A 15,662-nucleotide genomic window follows, 5' to 3' on the forward strand; every position below is an offset into this window, starting at 1 on the left:
TATACCAATCTATTACTAGGATATTTTATTCAAGCAGTTCATAAATTATATAAATAATACTAAATATAAAAATATAAATTGTATACTGGTAATTATAAATTATATATAAATTCTTACTTTATGGAACTCGTGAAGTTTAAGCTTATTTTTTAGCAAAATAATACATTTTTGTATGCTAAATCTGATTCAATACCTATTACCGTAGCCTCCCCATACACGTAGCTTGTCGATCTGGTGAACTGTGAAATGCTTTGCAGTTTACTGCTGGCTTATCAGTTGTACTGTCAGATTCAAGCTGAGAAATAATATGAATAATACATAGTTTCTTATTGTTTAATATCGACTCATCTCTCTGCATATGGAGCTGTATCTCTCTGCATATGGAGCTGTATCTCTCTGCATATGGAGCTGTATTTCTCTGTATTCTGGTTTAGCATTCTATTGATCAAGGTTAAACCTCAGTAAGTCAGTTGAACCAAAACATTTGATAACCAGGTGCTGGATAAATAATAACTTTCACCTGAATATGCCTCATTTACCCTACTACTAATTTTTATCTGCATGTAGTTTATTCCTACTGGCTCGCGACACGTATACAAGGTTTCATATGTTGCTAGCAACCTGCGCTGTCACTCACTCTTATGTCTCCAGGGTCTCATATAATATTATCTTTTCAGGAATTATAAAAGGAAGCGGTATGGAAAGTGAAGCAATCAACGATGAGAAGGTAACCCGAAGTGAAAATGAAACTAGAGAACTAGAGGAGACGAGGAGTCCGCAGCGAGTGAAGTCAAAAAGACAAAAGATCGTGCAGATAATTTTCCTTTTACTCGCTCTCTTCAGCGTTCTTTGCTGCTACTCAATGATCGCTCCATTCTTTCCCCAAGAAGCCATGGCAAAGGGTCTGACCAGCACTGAAATTGGAATAATCTTTGCATTCTTTCCCGCAGTCACATTTGTAATGGCTCCCATATATGGTTTCTTTGTAAGTTAGACCCGCTCCCCTCTCAGTTTTGTTATCATCTATCTGTGCTTTGAGTGTGTTTGTAAAGTGTTGCAACTGGCTGAGAATATTAGCTTTCCACCTTTTGTAGATTGTACAACTATCTGCCAAGTTCCTCTGCGTAGCTGGATGTTTCTTGTGCGGAGGATGCTGCGTGCTGTTTGGGTTAGTACATAAACACTACTTGTATACCATACACACACATTGTACATGCATGGTTTGTTAGTACAGTATATAAACACTACTTATAGACCATGCACACATTGTACATGCATGGTTTGCTAGTACAGTATACATAAATTTTACTCTGTTGTTACATTCATTGTTGTTCATACATCTACTGTACTATATAAAACATGGTGCTAGTATAGCGCACAGCAAGTATATACCTGTAGTGAATATAAACAGAACAGATAACCCTGAATAGAAGGCTGGATTTCATACAGCAAGCTGTCCCATACAACTGCTGCTATTGTGTTACGAAAAAAGAGTAAACGCGCAATGGCTTTTTGCCTATTTATTTTCAAGCATTGTCATTGGTTGTGAGTATACATATCAATCCATGAATGACTACACTGTTAATGTTAGCTTGTTCTTTTTATTTAGAGAATACAACTCCGGTTTTTAAATTATCGGGACTTGTGAACAGCACAGAACCACTATAAAATGTAATGCGTTTTAACCTTGACTTCAAAAGCAATCTACATCTCATGGAAACTCATCCCACGACCAAACAGAAGTGAAGCGAATGTTTGGGAGCTTTATGGTAAATGCATATGTGCACACAACCTCCAAAAATTATTCATCAACGCCGTACCCAAACCCTTGTACCGAAATCCCATCCAAAAATTTAATCATTTTTGTGTAGAGTCGTTCAAGTATAATAATGATACAAAACACATATAAACCTATTTAAATATGTTACCAAGTCTTTGAAAAGTGTAGAAAATATCCTAAAACTTACCCATCTGATCGGATTATACATAAATAGAAAGGTTAATTTGGCCTAAATTTGCCATTAAAACCTGACAAACCTAATTCAATCAAAATTAAAACCGGCCAACAAAACGCTCATAAAGCCTTGCGACAGATGGTAGAACCATAAAGCCATGCGCATTTCACAAGAAAAACGTGCACATTTCACCAGTCTATGGCATTGTCCAATTGCTGAAGGTTTCTGTAATAAACGTAGAAGTACTAAAAAGTAATCGTTTCTTTTTTGCCAATTTTAAAAATAACGCTGACATTTTGGACACTTATAAATAATGAGTACTTTAGTATTCCAACTGATGTTCAAAGCAGTGAAAGTAAAGGAAATGACGATGATATTTTTCTAACGATTCTTATAAGACTATTACAATATTTAATCATAAGAATAATTATTCGATTTTATAAGATTATTATAAGATTTATTTATAAGAATGATCATTCGAATTTACAAGATCGAAGTATATAGTGACCGATGGTGTGCAATATGTTCCTGTCATTATTTTTCTAAAGATTGTGTTGATGATACTACGGCTGTGCCCAATATCGCAGTACTGCCAAGCCGTTTTTAACATCTGCAAAACTAAGTAATAGGCCTACATTTTCTTATAGATATACAGCTATTTCTATGACAACCAGCTAAAATCTGTTTGGGTTTTTAAATATAGCATAGTTTTTTGGATATAAATACAGAAATCTAGATACATATCACAACTTCTTGATATTGGTTGCTATGACGTTTTGAAATGTAAACAAAATTGTGCATTGGTTTTTGTTTCTCAAACTTTAACACCAGTTTTCTCAATACTAATTATACTATGTTTTCGCACTAATGGTAAACATGCATTCAGTTTATTGACCATAAAATCTGCAGTTATTAAGCTGGAATCAAATGTTTTTTGGCAAAATAACTGAGACTTTTCTCCTGCTAGTGTAGATAACTCTAAATCTCACACACTCGACTTAACCATGGTTTCTGTGATCATGACCCATTTCTTTATTTTGCTTCAGTTTGCAAAAAACTTCCAGACACATGCTAATGCTTGCTTTCTGTTATAGATCGCTGTCAAAACCATTCTACATTCAGCACAACCAACTTTCAAACTGTATATTACACAGCAGCTTGCCATTTTACTTCTAATGCATTTCTCCTATTGCAGGGGAGAGATATAAACATATGATCTTTTCTTTTCATTATTGCTATTTGTTGTATATAATAACACCCAGTACATTACAGCTACCATTGCAGTTCTCCTATTGCACTGCACTGCCATTTGACTGCTAATATTGTATTTCTCAACCAGCAGTACCCTTTCTTTTTTCCAATACCACTTTGGTCGTGGGCTGTATGACAGGGGAATTTCTAGTAGTATATGTATTAGTCATCTATAGTGTGACTGTCATTCCTGGCAATAACATATTTTACTGGGTGTGAATAATTTATATTCTAGTTGTTCAATAACAATAGCTGCCTTGATTGACATTGTCTAAGTTTATAGTACAAAGCTTATAGGTCTTTTGGGATATAGTGTACGTACTTAGTCTATATAATACATGTCCAGCATTGTGGTAGGTACTTAGTCTATATAATACATGTCCAGCATTGTGGTAGGTACTTAGTCTATATAATACATGTCCAGCATTGTGGTAGGTACTTAGTCTATATAATACATGTCCAGCATTGTGGTACGTACTTAGTTTATATAATACATGTCCAGCATTGTGGTAGGTACTTAGTCTATATAATACATGTCCAGCATTGTGGTAGGTACTTAGTCTATATAATACATGTCCAGCATTGTGGTAGGTACTTAGTCTATATAATACATGTCCAGCATTGTGGTAGGTACTCAGTCTATATAATACATGTCCAGCATTGTGGTAGGTACTTAGTCTATATAATACATGTCCAGCATTGTGGTAGTTACTTAGTCTATATAATACATGTCCAGCATTGTGGTAGGTACTTAGTCTATATAATACATGTCCAGCATTGTGTAGGTACTTAGTCTATATAATACATGTCCAGCATTGTGTGCAATTATGTCTGACTTTGTGTGAATAGGTTATTAGGTTACGTGAAAGACAGAAATACGCTGCTAGCCGTCGCTCTAGTCATACGAGGAGTCGAGGGCAACGGGTCAACGATGCTAAATGTGGCAGCGGCTTCACTCGTTCTTAAAAGTTTCCCTGAGAAAACAGGCATGATGTCAGTGAGTTACTTTGACTGTCCATTTTTGATTGGCAAGTCTTATATGTATATGGTGGAGTGACCAAATGTGTTTGTCATCAATGGAGATATATTTTATTAAAGTTTTGTACAGTATACACTATATCTGTACATTATGGACACCCATTGTACAATACGTATTATATCTGTATATTGTAAACATACATAGTGCAATACATGCTATATCTGAGCAAAGTTGACACGCATTGTACAAGATAAGCTATATCTGCATATAGAGGAAATGTATTGTACAGGGCAAACTATATCTACATCTATTTATATCTGTATATTGTGGAAATGTGATGTACAGAACATATTATATCTGTATATTGTGGAAATGTATTGTACAGGACATATTATATCTGTAAATGTGGAAATTTGATGTACAGGACATATTATATCTGTATACTGTGGAAATGTGTTGTACAGCACATACTATATCTATTTCTGCAGAGTCTCATAGAAGGAGCAACTGCACTTGGATTTCTTGCTGGTCCATCTCTTGGAGCGGCCTTTTTTGCTGTAAGTTATATGCATAGCTGGTCATCACTGTGTTGAGAATGTATAGTAAAACTAAGCTAAAATGTTCTGTGATCCCTCTAAATGTACATTGGAAAGTTGGCCCGTTCAATACTTAAAATAGGATGAGCCTTTATATCACTTTTAGTGTAATACCTACATGTATGTGCAAGACATGGAGGTCATGCAGGGGTCAGTTGGCTCTGCTGCTGCACACTTGGCTCGTCTCGTTTTTTTTAGACTTTTCATATAAGTTAAGGAGTATCATCGGGTGTTATACAACAGCTGTTGTGTCCTAGTGGTCTAGTGCGACTGGCCTGTAAAAACTGGTTATGGTTCAATTCTCAACAAAGGTCACTGGTTGTGACAGGTGGTGACAGGTGGTGTCAGGAATGATATTCCATCTTAAATTACTCTCCAAAACTGGGCATGTCTCCAGCCGTTGAAGTTCTCTTGTCACTGGACTCAGACATGTTCAACCAAAATAACAGAGTCATTGTTTATGCTCATAAACCGATACCTACAGCCTCTGTTTGCAGCAAGCTAAACAGACATACTTTGATCATACTTGATTTTTCGAGGGCTCACGAAAAAATAACACAAAAGTTATTTTATGTTACTTTTCTATAATAATCAAAATAGTCTGAGTTGGAGCAGTGTTAAGGTTTTTAGTAAATTTGGATGCTTATAATAATGGGATATTGTGAGGCAGTGAGGCATCAACACTGCTGCTAGGAAGATGCAATACATAAGTAGATATGGCAAGCTAACTAACTGATTACTAACATAGCAAAACTTGACATGTTACAAATACTATCCAGGAGTCGTCTGTCTTAGCTATAGTGAGTTGGGCTGATTTACGCAACATAATTGAGGGTGTATAAAGAAAGCAACAGAGCATATGAACTACTCATGGAGCCTATGCTATACTTTCCCTTTGCTAGTTACTCAACACCAATCTTTAGATTACAGCTCTGTATCCCCGTCATGTGGCAAAGAGCTGGTAACCAGGGAATATAGTGGGTTATCAGCAACTACTAATGTGTTCATGCTTACTTGTAGTCACTAGCAACCCTAATATCTGCCACGGCTATTGCTGCCATGACATAGTTTATATAATTATAGATTGGTGGATACTCTTTACCTTTCTGGGCCATGGGAGGAGTTACTCTCCTTACATCTCTGTTGTTGTTCATCATTCTCGATAAATCAGGTTTGAGTTACAAAGTGTTTGCTTTACTCTGTTTAGTTGTTGTTTCAGTATAATTAAGCCTTGACAGACAAAGTTAATTGACTAAAGTTAAGGTCTTCATATGCTGAAACTGTCATACGTTGCAACAAAAATTAGTGCAAAATACATTGCAAATTGATTAATTTGTATTTGTGTATTTAATTTGACTAAATATAATGATAAATTCTTCAAGTTGTTGCATTAAAACCAATGTGTCTTACTTAAGCTACAATCTATGTATATAAACCTCAATGTTTGGTCTGCCTTTTTGTATTTATCCCTGTGTCCAGTTATCAGCTATTGAAATCTAACAATGGAAAGTTCTGAGGTTCCAAGTTCCGAGATTCCGAGTTCCGAGGTTCCGAGATCAAATCTCCTGTGATACAGATTTTTCTTTGCTAGATTTTAATCACTATAGCTGGACAGACAGACAACAGACAGACAGACAACAGACGACTACAGACGACTACAAACATTGAGACATATATATATACAGACTAAAGTTATAATTAGTAAAAAGCTCAGTTATCATTGTCAGTTTATTTCAGAGACATATGAATGGAAGTTTGTAGGCTTGGCAATGTATAAGGTTGCTAGTAAAAACCATTTGTAGTTGTCTCCTCACTCCGTAATGTGGGTCATATATTATAAGCTCTTGTGTTGTTGCAGATGAGCTTGAACCGAAGAAGCAAAACTTTTTTCGACTGTTTTATATCCCCGGGATGTCTGTAATGTTCCTGCAATTTGTCACCACCTCCCTGGTCATGACTTTTTTAAACCCTGTTCTTGGTGGCTTCATTACGCAAAAGGTAAGCCTACTGCACTTTACTTTTTATGCATCAGTGTTTTGATAAAGCCACATTGCTGGAAGGCCACAGGCACACAGCAAATATTCGTCTCAATGCTGTTCAAGTATTGAGAATTTTGTGCCGTCTTTTTTCAAACAAGATGCTCCAGCTAGCTAAATGATTGGCTCAAAGAAGCATTTTAGCACAGAACTAGTCCAGTTGTTTGACTGCTAAATGAGTGTGTCTGTAAAGCACTGTTCACATTGCTAGTTGACGCTTTTCATTAAATCCTCCCAGCCCTTCAGTAACATCGCTTTTCTGAGATGATGATATTTATTAGGAGTTGTGTTCTGCTGTTGAATGCCAAGGCTATACCCTGTAGAATGATTAGGGTTAGTAGACATTTTAAACCCTGATGCCTAATAGTTTGTGCATTCAATCTGTGTTATTCTCTTTAAGTTGGAAAAAATCATTAGAGATTTATCTATTCACGATAAACGAACCGACCCATGTCTAAGTTCAAATGTCACCCGATCATGCTGAATTATTCAAGAAAAGGCGTTTGTATGTGGCACTATCTTTCAATGTACAGTTGACCTTTAATTATTTACAGGTAATCGTTGGCACGGTTTGTAACTATCAGCTGTTACTGAACATTTGACTGATATCTGCTGTGTTCCTAGACTTGCTCATGTAGTAGATATGCACATAGCTGTAATCAGTAGGGGCACAGTCTATTTTCATGGTTGTTGGGATAAAAGGCTTTAAAGGTTGACTTGCAACAAAATTCACATTACAGTTATTTGGTATCAAAAGATTCACCATGTCTTACTCTGTTGTGTTGTAGGTGCAAAATATGTGGAAATGTGATTACAAGCTCTTAAAAGCTCAAAAATGAAAAGCCGCCGTAGATTGGAATCTCTTTATTTCGATGACATATCCATGAAATTTGGTTATTCTCTTGTCACGTGATGTTCTCATGTGAATTGAAAGGCCTATAAAAAGCTCAATATAAAACTTATCGTAGCACTAGTTTATGACAAACACTTCGGGTTTTACCGAAGACCCCGTATCAAATATAGATGCTCGCTACTTTACAGTTTTGTTTCGGTTTGGTCTAATCAGCAAGTCGTAATCTGATCATGTGATCCAATACTTCGCAAATAATTTCTGCAGCACTCTTCGATTATCACATTTGACCAACAGGCTCGTCATGATTATCAGACAATGATAGGTACTCCTTCAAACTAAGGCTAAAAAATTTAACGAATTTTTACGGTAAGTTATAGGATATCACTGCTAAAAGAGACAGCATTACGATGACGGTAAAACAGACGCATAAGAACAAGAGACATGGTTTTATTGAATGCATGAAGTATATTTGTAAAAATGTTTCGACGAATAAGGTTGCATGAAAGTGTAAACAGAAACCATCTCTCACGACTACATCACATTTGAGCCGTTTTGGAAAGAGAATCCAAACTACGGCAGTCTCGTGTGGCTGCGATTTTCTGTTCGTTTTTGAGCTTTTAAGAGCTTGTAATCACTTTTCTACATATTTTGCACCTACAACACAACAGAGTAAGACATGGCGAATCTTTTCATATCAAATAACTGTAATGTGAATTTTGTTGCAAGTCAACCTTTAAGAGAGCTTTTGCACTCACTACAGTAGAGATTATAATATAAGCTGGCTAACGGTAAGACTGCAGTAAATGGTAAGATTTTCTGTTGTAATTATAGCGAAGGTCTATTGAAGCTTGTTGCACCCTAAAGCTATTTTGCTTGATTGTACCAAAACAGCATCTTTTTCAAAATCAATTAATTTATGCAGAGTTTATACGCGATCAACTGCAGCTCACTGTATTACGAATCTCCTATGCACTTTTTTCACTTGATTTCTTTCCTAACTCATCAAAAATGGTTGTCCTAGTTATATTAGCTAGGTTAAGTAAGGGAATATCCACATGCTATAGTTACCGTAAAACCTCTAATCGAACCTCGCCTCTATTTGAACACCACCTCGATTTGACTGCTACTATGCGAGAATGGTTAAAAAATAGAGCGCCACCCTCTATTTGAACGACACCTCCATTTGAACGCCACTTTGACTGTCTTTGATCTTTATGACCCCATAATATCAAAGGATCAGAAGAAAAGTGTCCACAAAATCGTAGTAATAATAAATCGTTTACATCAATAACAAACAATTTCCTTGTTGTCACACCCCAAAGCTTTTAGCTTGTTTTTCGTTAAAACTTTGAAAGCAACACCATAGAAATAATTACCGTAAAACCTTCAATTTAATGCCACCTCTAATAACTGTCTCAGGCTAATAGTAGCTCCTTGTTTACCGTGGTCTTGATATTTTCAAGTACATGCATAAAAAACGGTTTTCATTCGCGCTGGTACAAAGGTTACGTTTAGCGAGGAAAAGTTTGCAAAACTTTTGCTAAATGCAACGAGAAAGTTTTGCTATACAAAAAACTTGTTTGGCTGCTAATATCGACTATTTCAACAGTGCAAAAGAAAAATTGAGGTCAGAAGATATTGTGAAAGGTATTGGACAACCAGAAGATGTCCGTTCCATCAAAAGCAACAATCAGAACGCAGTTGTCCGAGCAAACGATACAAATATTTTTGTTTTAAAAATGTTAATTTTTGTTTCTGCATGTAATATAAGTATGGTTCGTTTGTGTTACTTGCTCATGAACATATATCTGTAGCATTTGATAGATTAGTATTATACAGCTTATAAATTTGCAGATTTATAGCTTATTATTTAATAACAACCTTGCGGTAATGATAACTCGGCTTACAATGAATCAACGCTCGTAACTCCTCTTCTATTGTACATAAAAACCAGTTTTGGTTGCAAACATCAATTTCATTTCAATCAATATCGGTTTCTTTTTATTTGCACGAAAAGTGTTTATACTAAATGGCCTAGTGTAAAAGTTCTAACATGTGCTCAGCTCACTTGTACAGAAAAAGAGTTGATGTCAGAAGATGCTATAGAAGGTGTTGAACAGCCAGAAGAATATGAAATGGTTTCAAATGAAAGCAACAATCAGATTGCAGGCCGAGCAAACGGTGCTAATATTTTCATATCAAAAGTTTAAATTTTTGTTTCTGAATATGTTATAAATATCATCTGTTAATCCGCTTGTTCTTGATTATATATTTATGGCATTTAATGGATTATTATTATACAACTTATAAATTTGCACATTTATGGCATATTATTTGATAGCATCATCGCGGTATTATGAACTCGGCTTACAATGAATCGACGCTCATAACTCCTCTTCAATTGCGCATAAAAAGCCAGTTTTGGCTGCAAACTGTAGTAAAGACATCAGTGCAATGAGCTTTTATGCAACATTAGTAAATATAGGTACAAAATAAAGATATGTCTTCAAATTTAGAATTAAATACAAATTGAAAGCTCGAACAAATTACTAAGCAGGACTATAATATCATCGTAAGTTAATTGCAAGCAATAGATATCAACTGGTAGAAATATTTCTTGGTTTCTCAATGCATATTTATTAAGAGATCTCTGACAAGTTGGAGGGAAGCTAGCAGATTTATTGCATCCAAAAGGTTTAATATCGCTCCACCGCACAGAGCGGGCAAAATATAGGTGACACTCGCTTCGTCCATAAAAGGGCTAAATATATCTTCCCGAAATTCTGACAAGCTAATTGAAAATACAATGCCAGCCTCTATTTGAACGCCACCTTCAATTGATCACGACTATAGAGGAAGGGTTAAAAAATAGAGCGTCATGACGTTAAATTAAAGGTTTTACGGTATATATCAGCTTTCAGAGGGAAAGTTGACTGTATAAGAGACGCAATCAGATAGTCTTGACTAAAAGCTTGTAGCACCGTTTGTTGGACCTAAGTATAATGTTCTGAAGTGTGAAGAGTAAGTTTGAAAGGTTTCCTTTTCCTTACAGTTTGGTTTGTCATCCTCCATAGTGGGACTTATCTTCTCTACGTGGTCTATCTCCTACTTGATAGTCTCCCCTCTTTGGGGCAAGATTGTTGACAAGGTAACCAGCTCATGTATAATAAGCTGTTAGTACTCGTTGGTCGAGAAAGTGTTATGATTACTCAGTGTTATGACATTTTGGTTGCGGTTGTCAGTCTCGAGTCATGCTAGAAACACGTCTGCTACTCTCTTGCATATTCGCAACAACTCACTGCTGTGAGTAGTCAGCATCAAATTATACAAACTAAAGCTGGATGACACAAGGAGTATTAGTTGTGTTAGTAGGTGTGTGTACAACTCAGCAGACTTCATTTACTCATTATGAGCTCAGTATACTGTTGCTCACTTGGGTGTTTGTTTTTGTACATATGTCATCTACTTCCCACATCTGTCACTTACTTCCCACATCTGTCATCTACTTCCTACATCTGTCATTTACTTCCTACATCTGTCATTTACTTCCTAGATCTCTCACTTACTTCGTACATCTGTCACCCACTTGCTACATCTGTCACCTACTTCCTACATCTTTCACCTACTTCCTAGATCTCTCACTTACTTCTTACATCTGTCACCTACTTCCTAGATCTCTCACTTACTTCCTACATTTGTCACGTACTTCCTACATCTCTCACTTACTTCCTACATTTCTCACCTACATCTATCACCTACTCCCCACATTTGTCACCTTTCTTTCAGCACCTGTCATCTACAAGCCATCGTTGAAACAACAGTACTTGTCTATTTACAGGGTTTCGTATATTCAACAATGATATTTGGAGTCTTCACTTCAGGGGTAGCGTTTATGTTGTTGGCTCCATCTCCCCTCCTCGACACCCTACTCGCTGATGCCGAGTATGTAATAAGTCTCTTTACATATTTTGTGCATAAAATCAGCAGGGTTGTGCTCTATTTACATGGAATACTGTTCAGGAATACTCCTGTTAAGTTAATGATTTTTACTACCTTAAAATGGCTTTCAGTATGTTTTATTGATTCACTTTTTAAGTTATTGTTTCATTGGGAGAGTGATGAGTATCTGAGTGAGCAATGACTACTACAAGCAGGTACTTTTGGGTTATACATGTAAATTTATATTGCAGAACAAGTGGGTTGGTTGTGCTAGCCTGTGTCCTAGAAGGTTTTTTCACTGGAGCTATGTATATACCTAGCTACCTAGCAACCCTCAACCTTGCAGAGTAAGTTCTATTATTATTCCTTCATATAAACATGTAGATATTCTTTTATATCTTATCTGGTTGAGAGTTATCCTCCCTTAGAGAACACAACTCTTGCAGAAAAGTTTTTGCTCTGTTGCAGAGTAAATGGATACAAGCTGAATGAGCAGACGTATGGATTGGTATCAGGTATGATGAACTCCGGCAATTCTCTTGGCTCAATTGGTGGACCTTTGCTCTCTGGATACTTAACAGATAAATATGGGTTCGCTTGGGCCACCACTATTATGGCCTTCACCTTATTGGCTATGGTAATTCCTGCTATTATACACCTCTGCTTTCATTTAATTGAGCATATGAATTGATGTAGGTAACATAACTTTATGTATATTAATCTATGTTGGTAGCATAACTCTATGCATATGAATAGCTGGTAGCATAACTCTATGCATATGAATCTATGCTGGTAGCATAACTCTATGCATATGAATCTATGCTGGTAGCATAAATCTATGTATATGTTCTTATTAGATGGTCACTCTATGCACATAGTCTAGATGAATTGCTACATGATTCTTCATCATATCTTTTAAGTAGATCATACCATGTGACCTGGTGACAGTGCTCACTATCAATAAATACATCTTCATATGTTGTTGTTATTATTTCTGTATGTACTCGCGTATGCATAAAATTTGTTCTGCATGTCCCGGTTTCAATCATTATGATTTAATTCATATAATAATTTAATAATCATTGTGATAATTCTGATTTCAATTATCTTACAGGGTGTGGTCGAAATCATTTTTGTTGTCACGATGAGACTGACAGGAAGTCCTCTTGTTTTACCTAAATCATCTGAACTGGAGGAGAAGGAGCCTCTGCTCTCCTAACATTTGATCTACGTAGCAAAGGCATGGCAATCATCAACAAGTCAGCTTTACTGCTTTCAAGTTGTACACTTTCTTTCATGGATAGATTATTAGCAACCTCCTGTACTTAGAGTATCATAATTGCCTGGTCCTCCTTAACTGGTCACTTGCTCTGCTGGGCTTGGGGTTTGTTACTCCAACTCTTAACCGTACTGCTGTCGGCATCATGTGAAACTAAGGCATCATATTGAAATATTTCATAAAAGAAGGTGTACGTGATTTAACTGACATCATTTTTAGTGATATTAACATGTTATATATACTCAGAATATGTATACTACTGGTAAATCGCTGCCATCAACAATAACAGAAATGGTGCTTTCTTTGTTTTATATTCTATTGACCAACACCATTAGCCTCTCCTTCGAACAATCCTTCATGTATGAGAAAAATCAAAATATTTTTGATCTTATTGTTATATCACATTTTTAATTTTTTACTTTTTGTTGTTTTGATAATAATAAATCAATTACCTCAACCATAAAAATTATGGATTGTTTGTAACATGTGCCGTGAGGCTGTTACATTGGCTCTCCTATTTCAATGTTGGCGATGTCTGAATGTCATATCCTTATTGACCTTTTGACCTCATGTTATTATGCTATATATAAGTGTTCAACAGCACAAATAAGTAAATACAACTGATATAAAAATACAACTATGCTGTTTGCCTTTACACGTAACCACTGAACCACTATCCATAGTCTACTCTGTGTGTAGTCACCATATGATAGTGACTCAGAGATTCAAGTTGAATCTCTGAGTCACTATATGATAGTGACTCAGAGATTCAAGTTGAATCTTTTAATTTCATTTCCGAGTTTAGCTTCGTTTTTCTCTCGAATAATGAGGTCTTTGGCCTAATTGAATCATGGCGATCTTCCCCCTTTTTTGTAACATCACTAAGTGTTTTAGGTAAGCTCAAGGGAAAGGGAAAGTTTGCCGTAATTCAATGAGGCCAAGGACTCATTATTTGATAAAAAAAAACGGAGCTAAACACAAAAATTAAATTACAGGATTAACAAATTTACAGCCGAAAAAAAAGCATTTTAAAAATTATGTTTCTGTATTTTAGGTAGCTAAAAGAAATTTTTTAGCCGGTTTTCCTTTCGGGCTGTTGACTGTATGTCTTGATGCTGATTGTAGTCACGTCTGTTTAGGGTGGCGTGTACTGGAACTGTGTGTGGTCTAAAGTTTAAACAAACAGAAATAAGCAAGCACTGCATGGGTGGTAGATAGCTTGCATATTTTTTATCTAGGTAATGAGCTCAGAGAGTTTTGGGAAGTGTTAAGTGAAAAAAGAAAAGTATAATATCAAAACCGCACGATATACAACCACTTACTTCTTACCAACTGCTTTGGTACAGTCATGGCAATGTATGTTAGATTCTCAGACATCATGAAGACTTGTGCAGACCAGAATACAAGTGGTAAGTTTTTAGTGAGGATAGAATAGCTAATCTACAAATCTAATTTACATGATATGTATAATCTACCAAAGTTTCTGCTATTGTTTCTCACTGATCGCGTTTTTGCTTGGATTAACCAGTTGAGTCTAACAGTGAAAAGCGATTACGTCAGCTTGAAAGAGGAATTGTGCAGAGCATTCAGTATCCATCCGTTCTTATGCTATGATCAGCTGAATAATATAGTTTTGCTTGAGAGCGGAGTCAGTTAATGTGTACATACTTACATGTAGCTGACATTAGGTAACTGACTACTACTAACTACTAGCATTGAAAGGTCAGGCATACAAGCATTGATTAAGTGTGCTTTTGTTTCTGGTTTACCATCAGCTGTAGCACTGCAGTTGAAATCAACTGATAATATTGAAAAGTTAAAGTTGGCTGAAGTCGTTAGCAAGGTCAGAGCAATGGTCACTTTTAGGAGAGGTCGAGTGTTCTTGGTTTGCACTGAAATGAAGCGAGGTAATGTGCTGTCTTGTTATAATTGCTCAGATCAAGGGTACATTTCAAATGAGTTTCATTCTGGTAAGAAAAAATGAGAAGCAGGGGATCAACAAGGTAGGAAGTGTCATTCTTATACATTGCATGATCAAATAATAAATTTGTGTACTAATCACGCAGGAGAGTATTTACATCATATTATATATTACATCATATATTCGCACAGAGTCACAATGATGAATAATATGATCAAATTTACTGAGTATAAATTATTGGTAGTTACAGGCTCCAAACAGGCTTGTTCAGTAATTGCGTATTAAACATGTTTTGAGGCTAAAGATGGTGAACATGTTGGATGGGAATGTAACACGGTGCCTTAAAGCACTGAAGTTGATGATACCAGCAAGCAGATGAGCTGTTAAGCTGCATTGCTTGGTCTCTTCATAACTTAAGTATGGCTGTTCTGCCATAATTAGTATAGAAGCCATTAGTGGCTTAGATGGTCTAAGGATTAGTCTAGCAAGTATCTCAACATTTTAGAGATTTTGATTGGTGTACTAAGATGGTCACCACATTGAGTATCCCCAATCAGCCTCTAGTAGTTGAGGATGCCTTTATTGTTTGTTTTTATCATACTTGATGAAATGTTTCTTTAAAATAGAAAGGAGAACCATTGCTGGTGAGTCAGTATGGCGAGTGTGAAATATATCCAAAATGCAAGAGATCTTTTAAAAAGGGAGTTGAGGCATAGATTGATAGTGATTGGTTGGAAGGCATATTTTGTCAGGGCATTGTAAGATAGGAGTTGTCATATCCACAGTAACTGCTTTCAAACCAAATAAGGAACAAAATGTTAGAACTGCTGCTGGAACAAGTTACACAGGTGAA

The 15,662-nt window shown here is 36.1% G+C and overlaps 1 protein-coding gene across 1 annotated transcript; it reads left to right on the forward strand.

Moving 5' to 3' along the window:
* Positions 1–682: 682 nt before the first annotated feature.
* LOC137405971 (MFS-type transporter SLC18B1-like) lies at positions 683–13,498 on the forward strand. The gene is made up of 11 exons (XM_068092459.1): positions 683–985; positions 1,095–1,168; positions 4,056–4,203; positions 4,674–4,742; positions 5,865–5,952; positions 6,640–6,779; positions 10,723–10,818; positions 11,509–11,612; positions 11,861–11,956; positions 12,078–12,246; positions 12,724–13,498. The coding sequence occupies exons 1-11, from the start codon at positions 698–700 to the stop codon at positions 12,826–12,828; spliced, it is 1,377 nt and encodes a 458-aa protein (XP_067948560.1). The 5' UTR covers positions 683–697; the 3' UTR covers positions 12,829–13,498.
* The last annotated feature ends 2,164 nt before the right edge of the window (positions 13,499–15,662 follow it).

The sequence above is a fragment of the Watersipora subatra genome, chromosome 10 (genome assembly GCF_963576615.1).
Source record: "Watersipora subatra chromosome 10, tzWatSuba1.1, whole genome shotgun sequence".
NCBI lineage: Eukaryota > Metazoa > Bryozoa > Gymnolaemata > Cheilostomatida > Watersiporidae > Watersipora > Watersipora subatra.

Bases quoted from the DNA above. Each gene is read 5' to 3' on its own strand.
- LOC137405971 (XM_068092459.1), top strand. From the start codon at position 698: ATGGAAAGTGAAGCAATCAACGATGAGAAGGTAACCCGAAGTGAAAAT. The intron at 4,204-4,673 runs GTGAGTTACTTT...CTATTTCTGCAG, and splicing joins AGAAAACAGGCATGATGTCA to AGTCTCATAGAAGGAGCAAC. The intron at 5,953-6,639 runs GTTTGAGTTACA...GTGTTGTTGCAG, and splicing joins CATCATTCTCGATAAATCAG to ATGAGCTTGAACCGAAGAAG.